Raw genomic sequence first — 18,675 nt, forward strand, 5'->3', positions numbered from 1 at the left:
CACATACAGGAAGCAGCCGCCAAGCCTGGGAGAACGGAAAGATTTCAGTTTAGGTGAAGGTCTGCGCAAACATCATCTCAAAGCTCAGCAGAACGGGGCCCCCCCCCGCTGCCTGATCTCTGTTTGAGGGTCGGGGGGAGCAGCAGCGCCCTCGGGTTACTTAGCACTCGGGCAACTCCAGGACACAAGGGTGGAAAACACAGATCAACAACAACATCGAGCCTCTCTCGCCCTTCGCTCTCACTGCCATGACTGATCCCGGAGGAGAACTTCTCTTTCCTGAGCAGAAACAAGCAATCGAGCAACAATTCCTCCCGAAACACAACCGAAAAAAAGCAGCGGCAGGCGTTCTTCAATTGACTTCCAACGAATAAACATTTTCTCCCTCAAATGAAACAATTTATTGATAGCGTGATATAATCAAATGAGGGGCCAGTGCACTTTTTTTTTCTTTTTTTTTTTGTGTGTGTACAAACAGCCACGTCAGAAGCTGTGCAAGGAGTGAGCGACCGCTTCCTCTTTCTCCCCCAATCAAGAAATTAGGTAAACACAGCACAAATCAAGAGTGTCATTATTTCCGTTTAAATACGGGAACTGTAAGCAAAAAAAAAAAAAAAAAAACAATTACACAAGCAGGAAGATGCTCTCAGTGAGAGTACACTAACACTAAGTGGAAAGCTCTTGCCCCCGTGCATCCAAAGGGCTCCTGAATCATTTCAAACAATCACTTCTGCTCCCAGCCATGTGAAGTCCACTCGTGGAACGGTCCATTTCCTGTCCTGCCGTGCGCGGCCGGGTCTCAACGTACGGTATGTCCATTAATTCATGTACACAAACAGCTGTTATGTTGTGAAATCACCAAGCAATCAACTTTTAAAACAATTTAGTGTGAATAAAAAAAAAAAAATTAAAAAAAAAAAAAAAAGTCATACATGAAAAGATGTTAGTTACGCTTCAGGTCAGTACACTGCAATTAGCTAAACAGACTAAGAACACAATTTCTACTTCTTCAGGATTTCAGAGAAAAGTGTAGACTTCCATTTTAAAACCATTCATACAATGACACGTAAGAACCACAACATTGTGTAATATTTCAAATTAAAAACCATACTTAAATGTACGTCTATATTGTCAACTAAAGGCATGTCAATGAAATAAAAAGTAGGACTGTCTTACAGTTGCACAGGAACCAAATCTTTAGGGCATCAAGTCTCTATTTTTTGTACAAATATGTGGGCTTGATTTTTTTTTTTTTTTTTTTTTTTACATTTGTTATACACCTTAATTTCTTAGTGCTATTCACATGGCATATCTAGCAATTTACGGGTGATTAAGACAAGATCACATTTTAGGGCACATGCACTTGATACACTGATGAATGAAAAGGTCTCTTTTTGTAGCAAATGCACTTTTTTTCTTTACCTTTATAAACAGATATTCATAAGAATAGCGTTATTAACAATATCACTGTAAAGAGGTTTTACCTGGGAAATTATGACAGTCCTATGGGGTGGGGTGGGGGAATAAATTAAAACCACCTTATGCAAATTAATTTGAGACTCATTATAATTCGATTCATTTCATAACATTTCACTCTATCCCACTTTGAAACCAGAATTCGTTCAAAACCTTTCAAAGTGTAACCCAAAAAATATGACAAAAGTATGTCAGAACATCTTTATCATTTTAAAACGAACTGAAAGCTTGATGTTACGCTTTGGTCTAAAGGAGGGCTTAGAAATATCTACTTTTATAATCAAAATACGTTCGCAAATTATGTTTCATGTGATAAAGGGGTGTTAAAACGCAGCCTGTGTCCATCTATATAACACTGATGACATTTCTGGCTACATATATTAAACCTCTGCAACGGCTTACTGTACAACACTGGCATCAACATGCAGTTCACTGAGAGAAATACTCTGCCTGCTTTAGTGGCCTTCAGGACTATACACCTATATTACACTCCCCATTACTGAATGATTGTTCAAAGCATCAAGACACATAAACAAGGTTCCCGTTAAATCAGATTAATTGATAATCATGAACCAAACGAACATTGACAAAAAAAGGATTTCGTACAGGGATGACTCTCTGGAATCTCACTGAAATACATGTTGATAGGAAGTGTTGCAGCTAGACAGCGTTTAATGACCAATAGCAAATTAAATTCCTATTCTAATATTCCCAGTATCATTCATTCTCGTAAAGCAGGGTACAACTTATCACAAACTAGACCTCTGAATAAATTCCAAATGAAAAAACAAATATATTGCTATAGAGCTAAACTTTGCTATAAGACTGGGCCTTTTTTCCCTCTCTCTTTTGTTTTGTACATGTTTGGCAGAGCAGGTAATAATAACATTTTGCCCTTTACTCTAGTACCACTTCTGCTTTTAGAGAGCATGCAATTAAGAGACATTTAGAGAAGCTTGCATTTAACAATGTTTGAATTGTGTGTATTGTGATTGTTAAGATGCTCCTCGCACAATGATCATGACCAGGAAGTCCTCTTCCGTTTTGGCAAGAGCTTTCGCAGAGGAATCTAAGAACTGCTGAGAGAAATCACATGGTGGAAATGCGTGCAGGACCCCAGTGTTGTCCTTATCTCTACTGCCCCCCACGGGTAAACTGATGACCCCGCCGGCCTGCTTTTGCTTCAGGTACGAAACCAAGTTGCGCAGGGGCCTCTGCGTCGACGCTGCTGGGTCTGAAGATGAAGTCTCCTCGGAGCTGCCCGGAACCGCCAGTAGAACCGCGTACCCGCCTGGGCCTGCGACTTTGATGCGCCGAGACACTTCGTCGATCTTGGGCTGGTCGAGGCGAAGGCGTTGCGTGATGCGCAGCTGTGTGACTTTGCCGCCCGTGCTGCCGTCGATGAGGAGACTGTTAGCGACACCGAGGTCCCCCTCCAGGAGGTGCATGCTTGCTGGGAAGTTACTGTTTTTAAGGAGCAGCATGCCATTCCAGGCCATGCTCAGCTTGCCCCCCGCGTCCTGCTTTGAAGCCTGGCTTTTGGAGCTGCTCTCAGATCGGTCCCTTTTGGAGGCGCCTTTGGCCGACTCGCCCGCTTTGCGCTTCCTCTCCGCAGGACTGGCGCCGACGCTGGACTCGGAGAGGCTGCTGCTGCTTTTGATGCGCTTCTCACCAGGGCCTCGGTCCAGGCTGCTGCGGCTCTCTCGTGCAGGGGACACCCGGTCCACTCTCGCTGGTCGCTCCGAGTCGCTGAATCGTCCATCTCGACTGCTCCCTCCTGGGCTGCCCTCGAGGGATGGCGGCCTGCGCCGTCGGGCCGCCCACTCGCTGCTGCTGTCAGGTGAACACTCCAGATGCCTCCCGTCCTCCATGAGCCGCCGCTTACGTGCAGCGTCCCTGCCCGGCAGCTCCCTCTCCAGAGACCAGGCCTCTCGCCGCCGCTCGCGTTCCAAGTGGTCGAGGGGCTCGAAAGCAGGAGTTCGTACACGTTCGCGGATTGCAGGGGCAGGCCATTCAGCCCCGGCATACAGTTCGCGTTCTCTAAAGTGCAGTGGTGGGGGAGTCCGTTCTCGGACCCTGATGGCCTCGGGGGTGGCGCGATGGACGAAAGACTCAGCCACTATTTCATAGTGTTGCAAAGGCAGAGGCTGCAAAAACTGCTGTTGGTAGCGGTGCTCCGTGTCAGCGAAGTCCACCCTCAGCCTTCTGTCGGGGCCCCCGAGAGGAAATCCACGCATGTGTGTGCAGGCCGCCTGAGCAGCGTCCAGGCTTTCATACTGAATATAAGCCCAGGTGTCCCCTTTTCTGTAGTCTATAGTCCTGATAGTGCCAAAGCGGTCAAACTCCCTGGCTAGCGCAGTCAGAGGCACCCAAGGTCCGAGACCACCCACCCACAGGCGTGTGGTGGGGGTGGCTTTGCCATAGCCAATTTTTATGGGGTTTCGGCCCACCACTTTCCCAGACATGCTAATTTTTGCTCTATGGGCCATGTCCAAGTTTTCAAATTTAAGAAAGCCATAGGTGCTGCTCTGGCCCCGAGAGGGTCTTTTAATGTCCACCTCTGTGATGGTCCCAAATCGTTCAAACGCTCTCCTCAAATCATTTTCAGTCACAGTAATATCCAAATTACCCAGAAACAGTGTGCGGTTGGCTCTCTGGTCGTCCTCTGGAGAGATAAAGTCCTCCTCCCGGAAAGGAGCGGTCCGCTCGGCGATGTACGCGGGCCGCGCCCTGGCTTCATAAAAGGCGAACTCTCTTTCTCTTTCAAGCTCTCTCGGTAACGGCGGGGGTGGGGGAGGAGGAAGCCGACCCAGCGCTAACTGCTGTAACCGGTAGTCCCTGTAACCCAGGCCGGTTGGAGAAAGCGGCCTCTGAGTATGCAAGTGTCTGTGGCCTGCTACGACAGAGAAATGGTCCTTATCAACTGGAGATCGACTTCTCCTCCTATTCAAGTAGACAGCCTCGATTTTCAAAGGACGGTCATAAAGCACAAGCCGGCCTCGCGCGTGCTTCGCCGCTCTGGCATCATCCGGTCTCCTGAAGTTAACGAATGCGATTCTCTCGTCGTTGACTCGGCTGATTTTAACACTCACGTCCCCGAATTTTTTGAATTCGTGGAAGAGGCCGTCCTCGATTTCCTCGTCGCTCAGCTGGGAGCCGAGCTCGCTGATTTTTAAAGTTTTGTACTCACTTTCGTTTGTGGGAAGCGGGGCACGCGACTCTCCGCGCGAGTTAGTGCGCGCGGCCGCCTCTAAGGACAGGCTCGAGGCGTGATTCTTGCCGCTCGAGCTCGCAACAGGGCTGGTGTAACCGTGGTTATTTCCAGTCCGACTGGAGACATGTCCGTCAAAATCCCGCCCGTCTCTTTTATCTCCGATCAGCCCCCGTCGTGCAGAACCCCCTTCGCTTTTAGACGAACTATTGCCGTTGTTGCTCCCACCGCCAGAGATCGAGATAACCCCCATTTTCTTACTGGTCGGATGGCTTCCTCCCCTGTCTCGTATATCATCCAAGGCCCTTGAACGCTTTTTCACCGGCGACCGCTCTTTCCCTTTCATGTTAGATGTCCTCTGGCTTTGCGCGCCTAATAAAACACTTTTTAACAGTTACGCTACTGAAATGTCGACGAATTTACACGAGAAACTGTATGATTCGTTCAGTGTCCCTGCGGCAAAACAACCGCATACGCCATCTTGTCAAGACTAAAACATGACCCGCCCGGCGACTTTGATTGGTTTGAATCTCTGAGAAACGTCAACGCCATTGGTCGCTCTGTCTGTCAATCAAGACTTCCAGTACAGCGCCCAGTCTATGTGTACACCATTTTAGCTTCAAACGCCAAATATTTACCATAGACACAAGAGAGGTGACATTTAACTGATCTTCTCCCAAGCTGTGAGGTCATGCTTTAAAAATATTATATCTGCTTCTGCAGAAGCAGATATAATATTTTCTATTTGATATGTTTTTGTCAACATGATAAATTCGCGAACCATGCAGTAAAAAAATATATAATCGTTTTAATTAAAAAGTGTTGATGTTTTAAGTTGAGACCTAAATACTGGGAAATCCACCTCACGTTTAATTTAAATTAAGGATGTTTGCTTATAATCTTTTTAAATTGTAAGAGGTCAAATAAAAAAAAGCTAAGAACAAATCTCGAAGTTCACTTAGTGTCCAACAGATGGTGATGTTTGCCTGTTTCAAGGGAAGGGTCACGTTAGTGTAAACGTGAAGAGCAGCTTTTTTACCATGTCGGTTCAGTGTTGATTTAGCATTGTCAGCGAGGGTCGACCTTATAAAATTAATGTATTTTAAATAATAAAAATGTTCAGAACAATCGGAATATTATTTTGTCTGCAAAAAGATCATAACATCTAACGTAAAGGAAAATACTGAAAGAAGTATATGCATTTATATTTAAGACGACAAACGGACTCCTTAATCCGGAAGTACTTGCAAAACGTAAAGACAGCAAGCAAATGTATCTGCTGGGAAAACAATTGCTTTTCTATACAAATAATTATGTCTAATACGAATAAGGGTTAAAGACAAATGCAAAAGCTAGCACATTATGTAATTTTTAGCTATTACCAAATGTCATTCAGACTGCCTAATTTTCCTGCTCCAGGCATACAATGGGTCAACATTTTTTCATATAGGCCTATCTCAAACTAAAGTTTTAGATATTTCGATGTTTGTGTTTATCTTAGAGTTTTACATTTCTTGTGGGCTACCTTATGATTCCGTCCTTTTACAGCCCACAACATATAGCTCGCTACGCTCTCTTTGTACATTTTTTATCCCCGTCTGTTTCATTGTTATTCACATCTATTTAGTAACGCTTCTCTTGTATTCCTGAACTGTATTTCTCTATCACATCCTTTAATCTGGGATTTAATCAGTTTGCATGTGTAGCTGGAGCTGGCTCCGCTTTCTTGAAAGATCAGGCTGGAATTCGAAGCTGTGGGTGTGGAGAGAGTTTCTGTCAGCCTCCCTTTCTATCCTCTATTGGAACCACATGTCAACTTTCTCCAAAACACGGCACGGTCCGCTAAACTGGCACTTAATGTAATCCAGCGTTTCTGTCATCCTCGATGCACAAAGGCAAGAAGCAGCAGGAAATGCTTGCCCCAAAGCGACTGTCAATCTGTTCCCATTTTGAGAATTAGGAAAATGAGAGAAGCTTTGAAAATCCTGTCACTGCAACTTTTTTCATCTTCAGCAATTTCGTCTTATGTGTCATCTAAATTAAGTGAATCACCCTGAAAGAGCGCCTGGCAGGATTGGCATGCAGTCATTAAACCCAGATGGAGCTGAAAAACGCACACCGGTCCCATGGCTGGGTCACAGAACTGCCCTCCTCAAGGCTGTTTGGCACTTGTATCAACAGAACACTTTAACTTCAGCTATTTCCCACAGGATTGGGATTCCAAAAACACATTAAACACGATCGACTGTATACTGACATTGAGTTGTCTCAGAACAGAATTTAAAATGCTTGTTGTTCTTAGAAGCCCTGTTCCTATGATGGACACAGTTGTCATTAAAAGTCAGTGTCAGGAATTGAATGTTAAAAATATGTACGTTTTCTCAGGCAGAATTTGAATTTAGCAACTTTAGTAATCGAAGCCCAGGTGCATTTCAAACCTTTCAAACCAAAATTTAATTTTTTTTTTTTTTAAATGCATTACATCGACCACATAACCAGCTTCAGAAACTTGGGGTCTGCATTGCTGTTCAAGCTATGTTTTGATTTTTGTCGAAAGACTCTTTTATACAGCAGCATAACATGTAAGTTGATTCATAATTCATTAGGCTTCGTGGTTCTGTCCAGCTGTCAGACCCCAAGGTTGATGGATATGGCAGAGTAAAACTTTGGAATCTGCCATCGGTTTGAGAGTGAGGGGTTTGTGGTCACTTAGTTGGTTTTGTATTAGCAGGCCTGTCACATGCTGCTGATGTATCGGGTGACATTTGACAGCCTTAACAGTCAGCCTACAGCAAAAAATTACATATTACACTGCCATTCTCTCGCTCAAGTAAAAAAAAACCGAAACATTTCACCTTACTTGGAAGCATGTATTATACTAGCCTAAAGAAATTGGCACACAAAATATTTTTGTTGCATTAGAATTTTATGAGATGTTCATATGGATTCCAAAGTTGCCTGAGCCTGTACAATTATATTATTCAGGATATTATTCAGGATATTATTCAGGATTAGAATTAGGGATGCATGAATATTTAAATTCTTGTAGAATACCAAGGTCAATGGTATTAAAATTCTGTTAAATACATGAGAAATAAAACTAAAATTTATTATTGTAAATGTACAAATTGTCTGGGCATCCTAAAAATTACATTTAACACTGTTATAAGGTTATTAGTGATAATGATAATGGCTAAGTAAAAAAAAAAAGAGAAAGCATTTGTACAGGTTGAAATTTAATAGAGACCAAAAGAAACTGTTATATCAGCCAATATATGATTTCAAAATATCATGCATCCCTAATTAAAATAAGTAATCCGTAAGCAATCAGCAACACAAAATGCAATCTATTTCTACTTCATTCCTGCAATGGTTTACCAGAAGCACACAAGTCAGAAAATGTAAAATCATTTATTGACTGGGGCTACATGTATACATAATGGGGCTAAACCACTGCATACACCGAAACTATGAGATTAACAATCTTAAATTAACATGTTGCACATCATCGTTGGTAATAAACTTTGCATCATTTTTTACAATTTAAGTATCCCAGGAAGAATTTTATATTAAGGCGAGTTGTGTGCAAAGCCCACTATGGCTCATAGCATTTCAACAACAACAAAAAAATCCGGGCACCAAATATATCTTTGCAGTGAAAACATCAGGAAGCCTGCAAAAATTAGATGTGTACATTGAGCGTTAAAAAAGTGTCTCTGTTTCCGAGTAGCATTAACATGCCAGTATGTGCAGACATGTTTGTTGGCTCAGTGACGTCATCGCAATCGCAGTCGCAGCTGCACGGTCATGTCGGCCAGGATAATAGGCTCCCGGGGTCTTTGGTTTTCATGCGCAGGGCCACCAGGCCTGAGGGCTTGTATTCAGACTCTGGTCCGGGCTCGAAGGAATGGGCCCCCAGGCTTCCTGGGAAGCCATGGAGTGAGTATATCCCGTTAATGCTAGGGTGGTGGGGCGGGTGATGATGATGATGATGGTGATGAGGATGGCCTGGAGACGCAGACATACCCATGAGCCCGGGTAGGTTGCCGTGAGGATGGGGGTAAGGGGTCATACAAGACGATGCCATGTTTTCCGCTCCCAGAACACAACCACTAGCCGCTCCGCCGGCGCCTCCCGTTCCCGCACTGCTTGGCCATAGGTTATTTTGCATCTGCGTGGACAGAAGAAAAAACACATTTCGAAATCATTTTTAGAATCTTTTTACATTTAATTAACATGTATACAAAGCCCGTGCCATATGGAAAGATTAATGGCATTACGCTAACATACAATATAAAGCTAAATTCAGTCTGACAACAAATATAAATCTTTATAATGTCCACTATATGTCTCCAGCCAAACCAAAGCAACTCCCCTGTGTGTGTTGAAATCGTAGACAAAAGCTACATTTTTGTTCTCAAGCTCCGTCTTGCGCTCTCTGTGCGTTCTGTGTTTGTGTATTTGCGCGTGTACCTGGTATGAGTCGGAGCGAGGGAGAAGGGAGATATCGTATGTAGCAGCAAAGTGGTTTCGCACCTCTTGCATCTTTCCGTAACGCTCTCGTTTCCTCCATTTGGCCCGTCTGTTTTGGAACCACACCTGAACATCCATGTATTAAATGTAATTATTGAATGATAGAAATATACACCCTGTCCAAACGGAACGCGCTGCCTTTCAGTGAATTCGGTATATATAATCAACGAGGAATATAAATTTACTGAAAGCATTTCAATTTGTGCAAAAAAAGAATAAATAAATAAAATAAAAATGGTGCATTTGAAACCAGATGTTTTATTCATATCATCAATTACACAAGTTTATTTTCAAGACACTAATACTTCGCTCATGCCTTCTGTTGATCTGTATGGACATTTTTCGCAATGTTACGTAAAAATATATTTCTTAAACTTAAGTAGCACAAATGTTTTCCACAAGAAATATTTATTAATATTACTGCAGCCTATTAGAAGGATTTCTGAAACATCATGTGACACTGAAGACTGGATCAATGGCTGCTGAAAATTCAACTTTGCATTTTAAAATATATCGAAATAGTTATTTAAAATGGAATTATATTTCATAATATTACTGTATTTGCTGTATTTCTCATTAAATAAAAGCAGCCTTTGTGAGCACAGACAAAAATAAGATCCCACATTTTCTGAATGACATAATTATTTTAATAATACCAATTTCTAAATTTAATCTTACATTGCTCTAATGGCTCTAATGAACAGTCTGCCTCAGGAGGCGGAGTCTAACACACCTGCACTCTTGCCTCCGTGAGCTCCGTCCTCAGTGCCAGCTGTTCCCGTGCATACACATCTGGGTAATGTGTCTTCTGAAAGACCTTCTCCAGCTCCTCCAGCTGAAAGGTGCTGAAAGTTGTCCTGTTTCTCCGCTTCTTGTTCTTGCCTGACAGGTCGATGGAGTCAGCGATGGAGTCTCCAGGCAACCCGTTGGACGGCTCTTTCAGTTTTCCACAACACTCCGAGTCTAAAGTGGGATATCCAAGGGCCTTGGGTAAGGTCTTATCTCCTGCTGAGACCAAGAATGATGTTTAGTTTGTAATAAGCAAATGTGAACCCTGTGCCCAGACTAATTAAACATCATTTTCTGTTTAAATACAGTGCTTTTTTTTCTCTTTTGAACTGCAGTTAATGATTCTTTTTATGAATATTTTCCCTCACCTTATTTAGCTGGCAGGACTTAACAACCTCGCTCTAACCACAAATGCATGTCAAATATATGACTTTTATTTGGAATAAAATTTAATTATAACAAATTAAATGAATACACATTATATTGTTTCTATATGAAGCAGCTCAAATGTATACAATATAAATTTGAAATAAATAAGAATTTTCATCACCACTAGATATGTAATGTACTTCCTGACTATCCAGAAATGATGGTGTGAAACAGGCACAATTAATTTAAAAATATTTACCATTAAATCATCACTGCAACATTTTCTCTTTCAAATATTAAGTCTAAGAATATTCCACAAACTTTTTAAAAGGATAATAACACACTGTCAGCAGAGCTTAGGGTTTTGATAAAGCTTGAAACTTGAGATTGAAAGGCTTTCGTTAAAAAATCAGCAAGCTTAAAACGCTTGCTTGAACAGTGCAGTAAAACGCATGTCATTACAAAATCCACAACTGTTATGATATGACAGGTTAAAAGGTTGCAAGAAGTGAAGGAATTTTGACAAAAAAAAGTTCTGTTATAATCACTATAATAATAAACATCATTCAAACAGGACGTGTTTGCTTTTCTCAGGAGAATATGAAGGATGGGAAGAGCTATTTTAAAAAAGAATAAGTCATAGCTCTTTACAAGAGGGGCCTTTTTCTTTCATGAGTACTTTTATCTAAAACAGAAACTTTTTTTTAAACTTTTTTTTTAAATTGTAATGAAATAATCGCACCCCTAATTTTCATGGGAAAAAAAACATGTCTCAGTGTGTTAATATGTAAGTCTCGCTGAGATTTCTGCTTGAGTATATCTTTGAACGAGCGGTTCTTTGCATAATGACAAAATTATGCTTTTGTTTCTCATAAATCAATTGATTAAATAATTGCTTTAATTATTTCGAATGCATACAGCAGTAAAAGACATACAAAAGAGTATTGTATGTATAGTTTTCGATAGGCACATCAATCGATACTGTTGTTTGACAATGATAACACTGTTTGGTTTCCTCACAAGGACTCCACTGTAATGCATCTGAATTAGAGTGAAATTATCATTAAGATGTTTCTGTAGATATTAAAAACATCTGACCTTGGGTCATAAAACTCCCCAGGCAGTTTGCTTTAAAGCTCAATGTCTGTCTTTGCTTAGTGATTAAGTGGCAGAAATAAATTATGGTTTTCCTAATTTAATTTTCACCAAAACAGAGGAAACCATTTACTAGAGCTCCATAACTTTAAAGTTACGGCATTATTAAATTTGATCTCTTCAAATAGTCTACAAAAACTTTGAAAAAAAACCTAATCTGAACAAAATTAAATATGTATATACCGTACTCTTATTCATATTTTATCAGAGAGAGAACACAAAATAACAGCGCTTCATTTTAATATCTCCAGAACTGCATTGATTGGCATCGGAAAGAGCGATAAATTAACAAAGATGAAGTTTTAATGAAACTGTCTTTCAAAAGGTAGCATAAAATGAATGATGTATCGGAAACAAGTTCAACGCTGGCCTTTGCATTGCATTTATAGCACCGTAAGCTAAAAGACTAAACAGGCCTCTTATTATTAAAGTGTTGTTCGTTCCCACCAATCAAATCCAGGCTATATTCGTTCGACACACCCCCATAAGACACCCTCTTAAGGTGAGGTCTCCAATTAAAAGGTTGAAGAACGTAGCTACTGGCTCAAAGCATCCCGTGATCTTAAAATAAATCAATTATTTCGGAACGTAAACCTGGCTGACGACTTGCTAAATATCGACATAATCGTGTATAAATTAAACTAATTCAGAATTGAAGATCGATGCTCGTAATTAGAACGTGTGACAGAATAGTAAGGCATTTAAAACCAAACAAGAACGGCCGGAACGGGCCTCAAAACCACGCGCGCAAATACATGGCGATGGATTTGAACGCTTTGGTTCGTCTGACCATATTGATTCTGAGCATTAGACGCAATGTTCACGTCGTTTTATGTTTTATGATTAGGCCTGCGATACAAATTGAGACTTGCGGTTGAAATCAAGTGTGGATGAGGAAAGAAAACATTGATTAATAAGAGTTCTGTCTAATAATTATATTTTTGTATGCTATAAATGAGTTTTTAAATCATAAAATGGAAAAACGTGAGGTCGAAATTCTGTATGGATATTGTGAAAATAAAGAACTTTAATTTAAACGCAGCCCTTAAAACATAAAGGATTCAGCGTTCAACTTTAGTTTTTATTTGTTTTATTTTATCTGGTCTGTACGACTTATTTGTAACTCATTATTATAACTTATTTACAGTTAAGCATTTTAAGACCAAAATGAAACATTAAAATATTAACTAAGCTAGACCACTTGCACCAAAAGTTTGAAGTTAATTAGAAAAATAAAACGGAACGTTTTAAGAAGCTAAAGTGTGAAAACGTTGAATTTTGTGGTTATTTAGAAAACATTTTTGAACAACGAATACACTGATCTTACTCTAACGTCGTGAACTTTTAACTATTTTCTTTTTTTCATATCTATATATATATATATATATATATATATATATATATATATATAATATATATATATCATATGAAAAATAATTGTATATTTAGAAATGATGTAAACGCTAATAAATTACATACTGAGCAGACCATTTAATAATTACATAATTGCATTCCCAGATCGAAAGAAATACTAATTAACCGACAAGATTAATTTAATAAAGAAACCGATTATTAAAATCTCTAATCAGGAACACCAGCTTTTTTGCCTTGGAATTATTTTAAGTGTAAATGTAGTAACATTTACATTTTTAGTTGCCATATATATCATACATATGTTTTTAAGACATTATGCGTGAATTAAAAACATTCATCATTTTAGCCACATTCCTACCCAGGCCTACTAGTATTTTTGGGCCTCTCAGGTTAGACAACCTTTTAAAAACTTCACCTGAGAGTCCCCAAAATCCTTTTAGACAAATAGGCTTTTGCTCATAATAATTATTATCGGTCGGTTGCTGCTATCGCGACTTTTAGCTACATCGTTTACAGACATTTGGAGATTTTCATCGCTGATATTCAACTAGTTTTGACTTACCATCAGAATTGCTCTCATAAAACGACGAGCTCTTCTCGGTAATCGAAGGTTTTTGGTCCTGGTTCATATTCTCCAAATACTTTGTATGCTTCCCGGGCGAGGCGCGGGGAGTCGTGGCGCTGACGCCGTGCGTAAAGTCCGCGGAGCCGCCGTCGGCGTAGCGTCCCATAAAGAACTCATGTCGATGCGCCAGAGAAAGATGCGGAGACTTTTGGAGGTCGTCGCACTGAAAGAACGCGCCGGAATTATGCTCCAAACCCGGTGAGTTCTCGGGCGTGATCCTGTTTGACGGCGAGGAGAAGGACAGACAGCTCTTAGCCTCCATCGCCCCGTCCCTTACCGAGCACGAGAGCGCGAATGGTGAACCAGGATGCTATCGACGGGGGACAAGTTAGTGTATAAACGAGAGAGATGGCGATATTTTTCCACCTCTTCATTTGAAGTGGGTGGGATTTAGAGGATCAGAAACAAAGACCCGTGAACTGAGAGAGGGAGAGAGGGAGACGGCGGTCTGATTCAATACGCCCCGAAATCAATCACGTGCGGGTCCCGTTAATTAACCGTTTACCTCCTAAACATTTGCTCTGTATAAAACGAAATTGTTGTGAGAGATAGGAGAATGTGATTAAATCGAGTAATTGTGACTGACCGAGCACTTACAGGCCCAACTATAAATCACCGAAGTAGTCTGAATCCGAATTTGATGGATTTTGATCCAGGAAGCTGACAGAGATCAATCAAAGCAAAGATCAACACAGTAAAGGCGCACTGGCTAAAAAAAAATCCGCTAAATGAATCCGATTATGATATATTATAAGACAAAATTACGGTTTGAATATAAATCATAACTAGGCCTATACAGCGACTGAAATGTCCTTGTGGTTTTTACAGTGGACACAATATATTTCGTAGATACCTCTGCGTTGGAAAAGCATTTATTTTGTTTTATTATCGAGATCCAGATGTATGCAATAGAGCACGATTTTAATAAAATACGAGGAATAAATAATAAATTATTGTAATTGGATTTATAAAGAAATAATCGTGTGAAACTGAAAAAAATAGCCAACTGCCGCAATGATTTAAGCATTTTAGAAAGAGAAAAAATATAGTCTACTTTAGACGTTTATTTTACACTTTTTAGAAATAAAGGTGAAAAAGCTGTCACTGGGGCGGTTCAAAAGGTATACTTTTTTTACCTATAAGGTTGAAATATGCAGACTTTAAGTAACCTTCTAACATAAGGTACCAAAACCGACCTTCTATATCCTTCTATATGCTGATTAATAATACTTTTCAGTATAATTAATAGCCTATACTAACAATGTCATTATTTACAACAAAGCTGTAAATATACAAGAAGGTAAAATGTTCTGAGAATTTTAGCTAACTCAAGAGGAAGTTTTCGATTACGTTATTTTATTTTAGCAAAAGCTAACGTGTTCATAAACTAAACAAAATAAAATAAATCGGCTGGTTTATGGCTACTACATCATTGATAATAATATATATATATATATATATATATATATATATATATATATATATATATATATATATATATATATATAAACACACAAACGGTGATCCAGTTCCAACATTACAGAAAATGTGCAGTCTTCTTAAATAAAATTCATTATTATGATGATCGACAACTCACCTGTTACTCCTTTCCACTTCTATTATGTCAAAAGCACAAAATCTTAAGCCTATAATAGACAGAGAAAAAATAAGCAAAGCGACTCGCTATAATGTACAGTATTAAGGTAGTATCCGTGACTTCTTGTTTTTGTAGTTTTGAATGACCAACTATTAAATTGTAAGAAATCTGCTGTACAAATTACATTTGTTTCTGTTCGCTATGCAGTTCTTGAAAATACATTTAATGTCCAGAAGTTAAAACGTTAAAGCGTTTATCGCAATATCCTTTTTAAAACGACTTTTGTTGGTAACTCAAACGCCTGAGTAAAAATATTGCAAACAAAAAAAAAAGTGATCGAATAGGCCTAAATAAAATAACGTGAAATAACATAAAAATAAATAAATACATAAATAAATAAATAAAAACACCTTCCATAAAACTTTGCGGAGTTGAATGTAGACAACCAGAGATCAAAGACATTGAAAACTGTTGATATTGACGTGGCGGCTCAAATCTCAGCAAAAGATCTCTAAACACAGAGCACTTAAACGACTCTGCTCTCCAAGATGTCTGACTGGGTTTTTTTTGGGGATATCTGTAAGGCCGCGTGGAGCCAACCTGACGGACAAGTGTGTAAACATCCAGTCCATTTGCTTCGGTCAGCCCACATAACAACCGTTTCATTCGATGATGAATTCACCGAGCAAACAGACTCTGGGAATACGGAAGAGATCATATCACTTCCTCTGACAAGTTGTTTTGTTGCACCGCATACTGAAAACTAAAATCCCGTGCTGCTTCGCTTCTATGGCACCGACTAAACCGAACGCACACATCTCATTCTGTTGCGAAGTTATGAAAAGCCTGTCGTTTTAAAGTCAGTTACGTTGGTGGTTTGGTTGTGGGGAATATATTTTGCGTTGGGCGGATTCGCGAGAAAAAGAAAAACAGGCGCAAACAGCCCGCATCAAGCGGAAAAGACGTAAAAGAGAGGGAAATCTTCGCCCCATCCCGAAGGCATATGAAGGACCCCGTTAATTAAGTTAATCAAAAGGACATGACCGGCTTGCTGCTCGTAGATGCGGTGGCATTTTTGTAAGCCAATTAATAAACAACATGACTTAGATTAGGATGTCGTGGGAGACCTGGAAACACGGGCCTCCGAGAAGAACAGAATTCGCTACTAAGTAGATGCGCGCGTTCTCGAAACATATTCAGCGAGAGAACGTGTATGTAGGTTCTTTAAAAAGAAATGCCGCGCGGGGCAAGTTGTCACAAGAGCTGAGCGAATTCGGTTACAATTTTTGCCGTTGAGACGCCTGGGGAAAAATATCCCCTTGGCCGATATATTACGAACTGCAGGATTTGGAATCCAAAGTCCACCTAAAAAAATGTAAAAGTTTTGCATCAGCGGTTCTGTATGCTGGTTTTTAACTTTAAGTTAAAACACTGCGCAATAGAGGTTGTCTATAAGCGACCGCTGCAAGTGAATCTATCTTTTTAGCTCAGGCGCGTGGAGTGCGTCAGAAATAGAATTGAATCAGTTTCAAGTAATTTCTATTGGGTAAGTAAGTGAATGCAAAAAAAAAAAAAAAAAAAAAAACGGACAAGGTTGGGACAAAATAAGTAATAAATGTCTGATTGGGAGTCATTTTTTAATAAATACAAAATTAGCCTATAAATGGCATAATATATATTAAAATGTGCACCCAAACCCACTGGGTGTGACAAAACGCCCCATGACTGTGGAACGCTGTCATTTTTCTTCATTTAACTGTATGTTTTTTTCCCTAGGCAATAACAGTGAAATTATTCGATAATATACAGAATTTGACTGACTTTAAAAAAAATAAACCCACCCTGAGAAACAGTTGCTGGAATAAAAAGTGTGACAACTAGCCCCGCTCTCCCTGAGTCTCTGCGTTCATGTGAATACTGTACATGCAGTGCACCCAGCATCCAGTATAGCCTCAGCCAGGTTTTGTGATTCTGGCTCATGGTTAAATGGCTGAAATCCCAAAGAGAACATTTCACTTTACCCCGAGGTGATGGTGTGTTCTTAAAAACTTAGAAAATATACTCCAGGAGACACATTTAGCGAAAATACTAGCTTTTGGGTTGGCTGGATGGCCTCAGGAAACCAATGCTCTTAACTTTGGCGTTGACAGAATTGACATGCACACAACCACAGCCGTATCATTTGCATCTGCAGGAAAGCAGACTAAGATGCTCTCCTCCGTTTCAATAGCTGTTATCTCTACAGTATGACAACTGGCAGTGCAAAAAGGAATATGCCCTACTTTCTCGATGAAATGCAGCAGTCATTTTAAGCACGAAATATATGTTCAGCATATAATGACATTTTTGCATGAACGATTGCAGCAGGTCTCCTCCTATCAGTTCCAATTACAATCTACAACTGAATATGATCCGAGTGAAAATTGACTGAATTCAGAAAATTCAAAAAATAAGACATTTAAAAGAGAAAACCTATTTCGGTTTCCCTGAGTAAAATACTTTACAATTGAATTTTTTAAGTTTAAATATGTTTTACATGAAAACGCCATTTCTACTTCAAATTTATTTCAGTGTTTTTTGTCACTTCTTTCTAATTATTAACAAAACTGACTACACATTTTTGAGTAAAAAAATAGTTTTTACACTTAATGTTTTTCAGGGTAAGATTCACTTTATTAGAGGACCCTGATAACCTCAACCCCAGTCACCAAGCCTCTGCAGGTTAAAGATTAAGAGGAAACACTGATTTCTGTCCAGCTGTATATCTCCATCGGCTTTTTAGATTTCTGGTAAGTCATCAAACGGCTGACCCTCGCTCCTCCACTTGCTGTGGCTTTGCGGCCACTCTTGTTTCCTGAACCTGGGGCAGCTGAACCTGTCCCTGGCATGACCCCGTGCAGGAAATCAGTCCAGCCTGTGGCCCACAGTCCCTCTGTTCGCCTTTCTCCCTCTCTCTTTTCATCCACAAAGAGTTGCGTCTGACCCTTCGGAGACCTTCGGTTCCTGCTATCATCCTCCATATCCCTGTTACCTTTCTTCATCTGAAATCAGCAAAATATATATTTTTAGAGTTGCTTCACTCCGTTAATTATGGGTGTGTGCCATTCAAAGCTGAATTGAGAATGTCCCGTTAATTCCTGAATTTAAAGTGAAGACAAAGATCTTCAACTCGAATTTGAAGGTGGGATGTGGAATCATCTGACTGTGTAATTTCGTCAAGAGCATGCGGCATAGTGGTGTTTAAACATGCAGGGAAACCACCGTGCTGTTAACAAGCTGATTCACACACTCCGATCATGAGTGGAGGTCTTTATCATTCCAGCCTACAGGTTTGCATTGGAATATGTGGAGGGGAAGGGGCACTAATTGAATTACGTGCCCTGCATGCAGAGAGATGATCCCATATAAAAAGGAAGCATTTTCCTCTGAGGGCTCTTTCTCTCTCTTCCTCTTCCTCCGTCCAGCTGAAGCCGAAGCTCTGATTGACAGCTGCCGACCCCTGGGTCATAACACATGACAGAGGGAGTCTGGGAAGCGAGAGTTTGT

At 40.2% G+C, this 18,675-nt stretch overlaps 2 protein-coding genes across 2 annotated transcripts; both read right to left on the minus strand.

Moving 5' to 3' along the window:
- Positions 1-377: 377 nt before the first annotated feature.
- Positions 378-5,177, minus strand: rbm15 (RNA binding motif protein 15). Its single transcript, XM_043246423.1, has one exon. The coding sequence runs from the start codon at positions 5,031-5,033 to the stop codon at positions 2,472-2,474; it is 2,562 nt and encodes an 853-aa protein (XP_043102358.1). The 5' UTR covers positions 5,034-5,177; the 3' UTR covers positions 378-2,471.
- A 2,880-nt stretch (positions 5,178-8,057) lies between these two features.
- On the minus strand, positions 8,058-13,801 carry alx3 (ALX homeobox 3). Its single transcript, XM_043246535.1, has 4 exons — positions 13,470-13,801; positions 9,954-10,225; positions 9,161-9,286; positions 8,058-8,858 (listed from the first exon to the last, which is right to left on the minus strand). The coding sequence occupies exons 1-4, from the start codon at positions 13,792-13,794 to the stop codon at positions 8,493-8,495; spliced, it is 1,089 nt and encodes a 362-aa protein (XP_043102470.1). The 5' UTR covers positions 13,795-13,801; the 3' UTR covers positions 8,058-8,492.
- Positions 13,802-18,675: the final 4,874 nt, after the last annotated feature.

This window comes from Puntigrus tetrazona, chromosome 8 (assembly GCF_018831695.1).
Source record: "Puntigrus tetrazona isolate hp1 chromosome 8, ASM1883169v1, whole genome shotgun sequence".
NCBI classification, from domain to species: domain Eukaryota; kingdom Metazoa; phylum Chordata; class Actinopteri; order Cypriniformes; family Cyprinidae; genus Puntigrus; species Puntigrus tetrazona.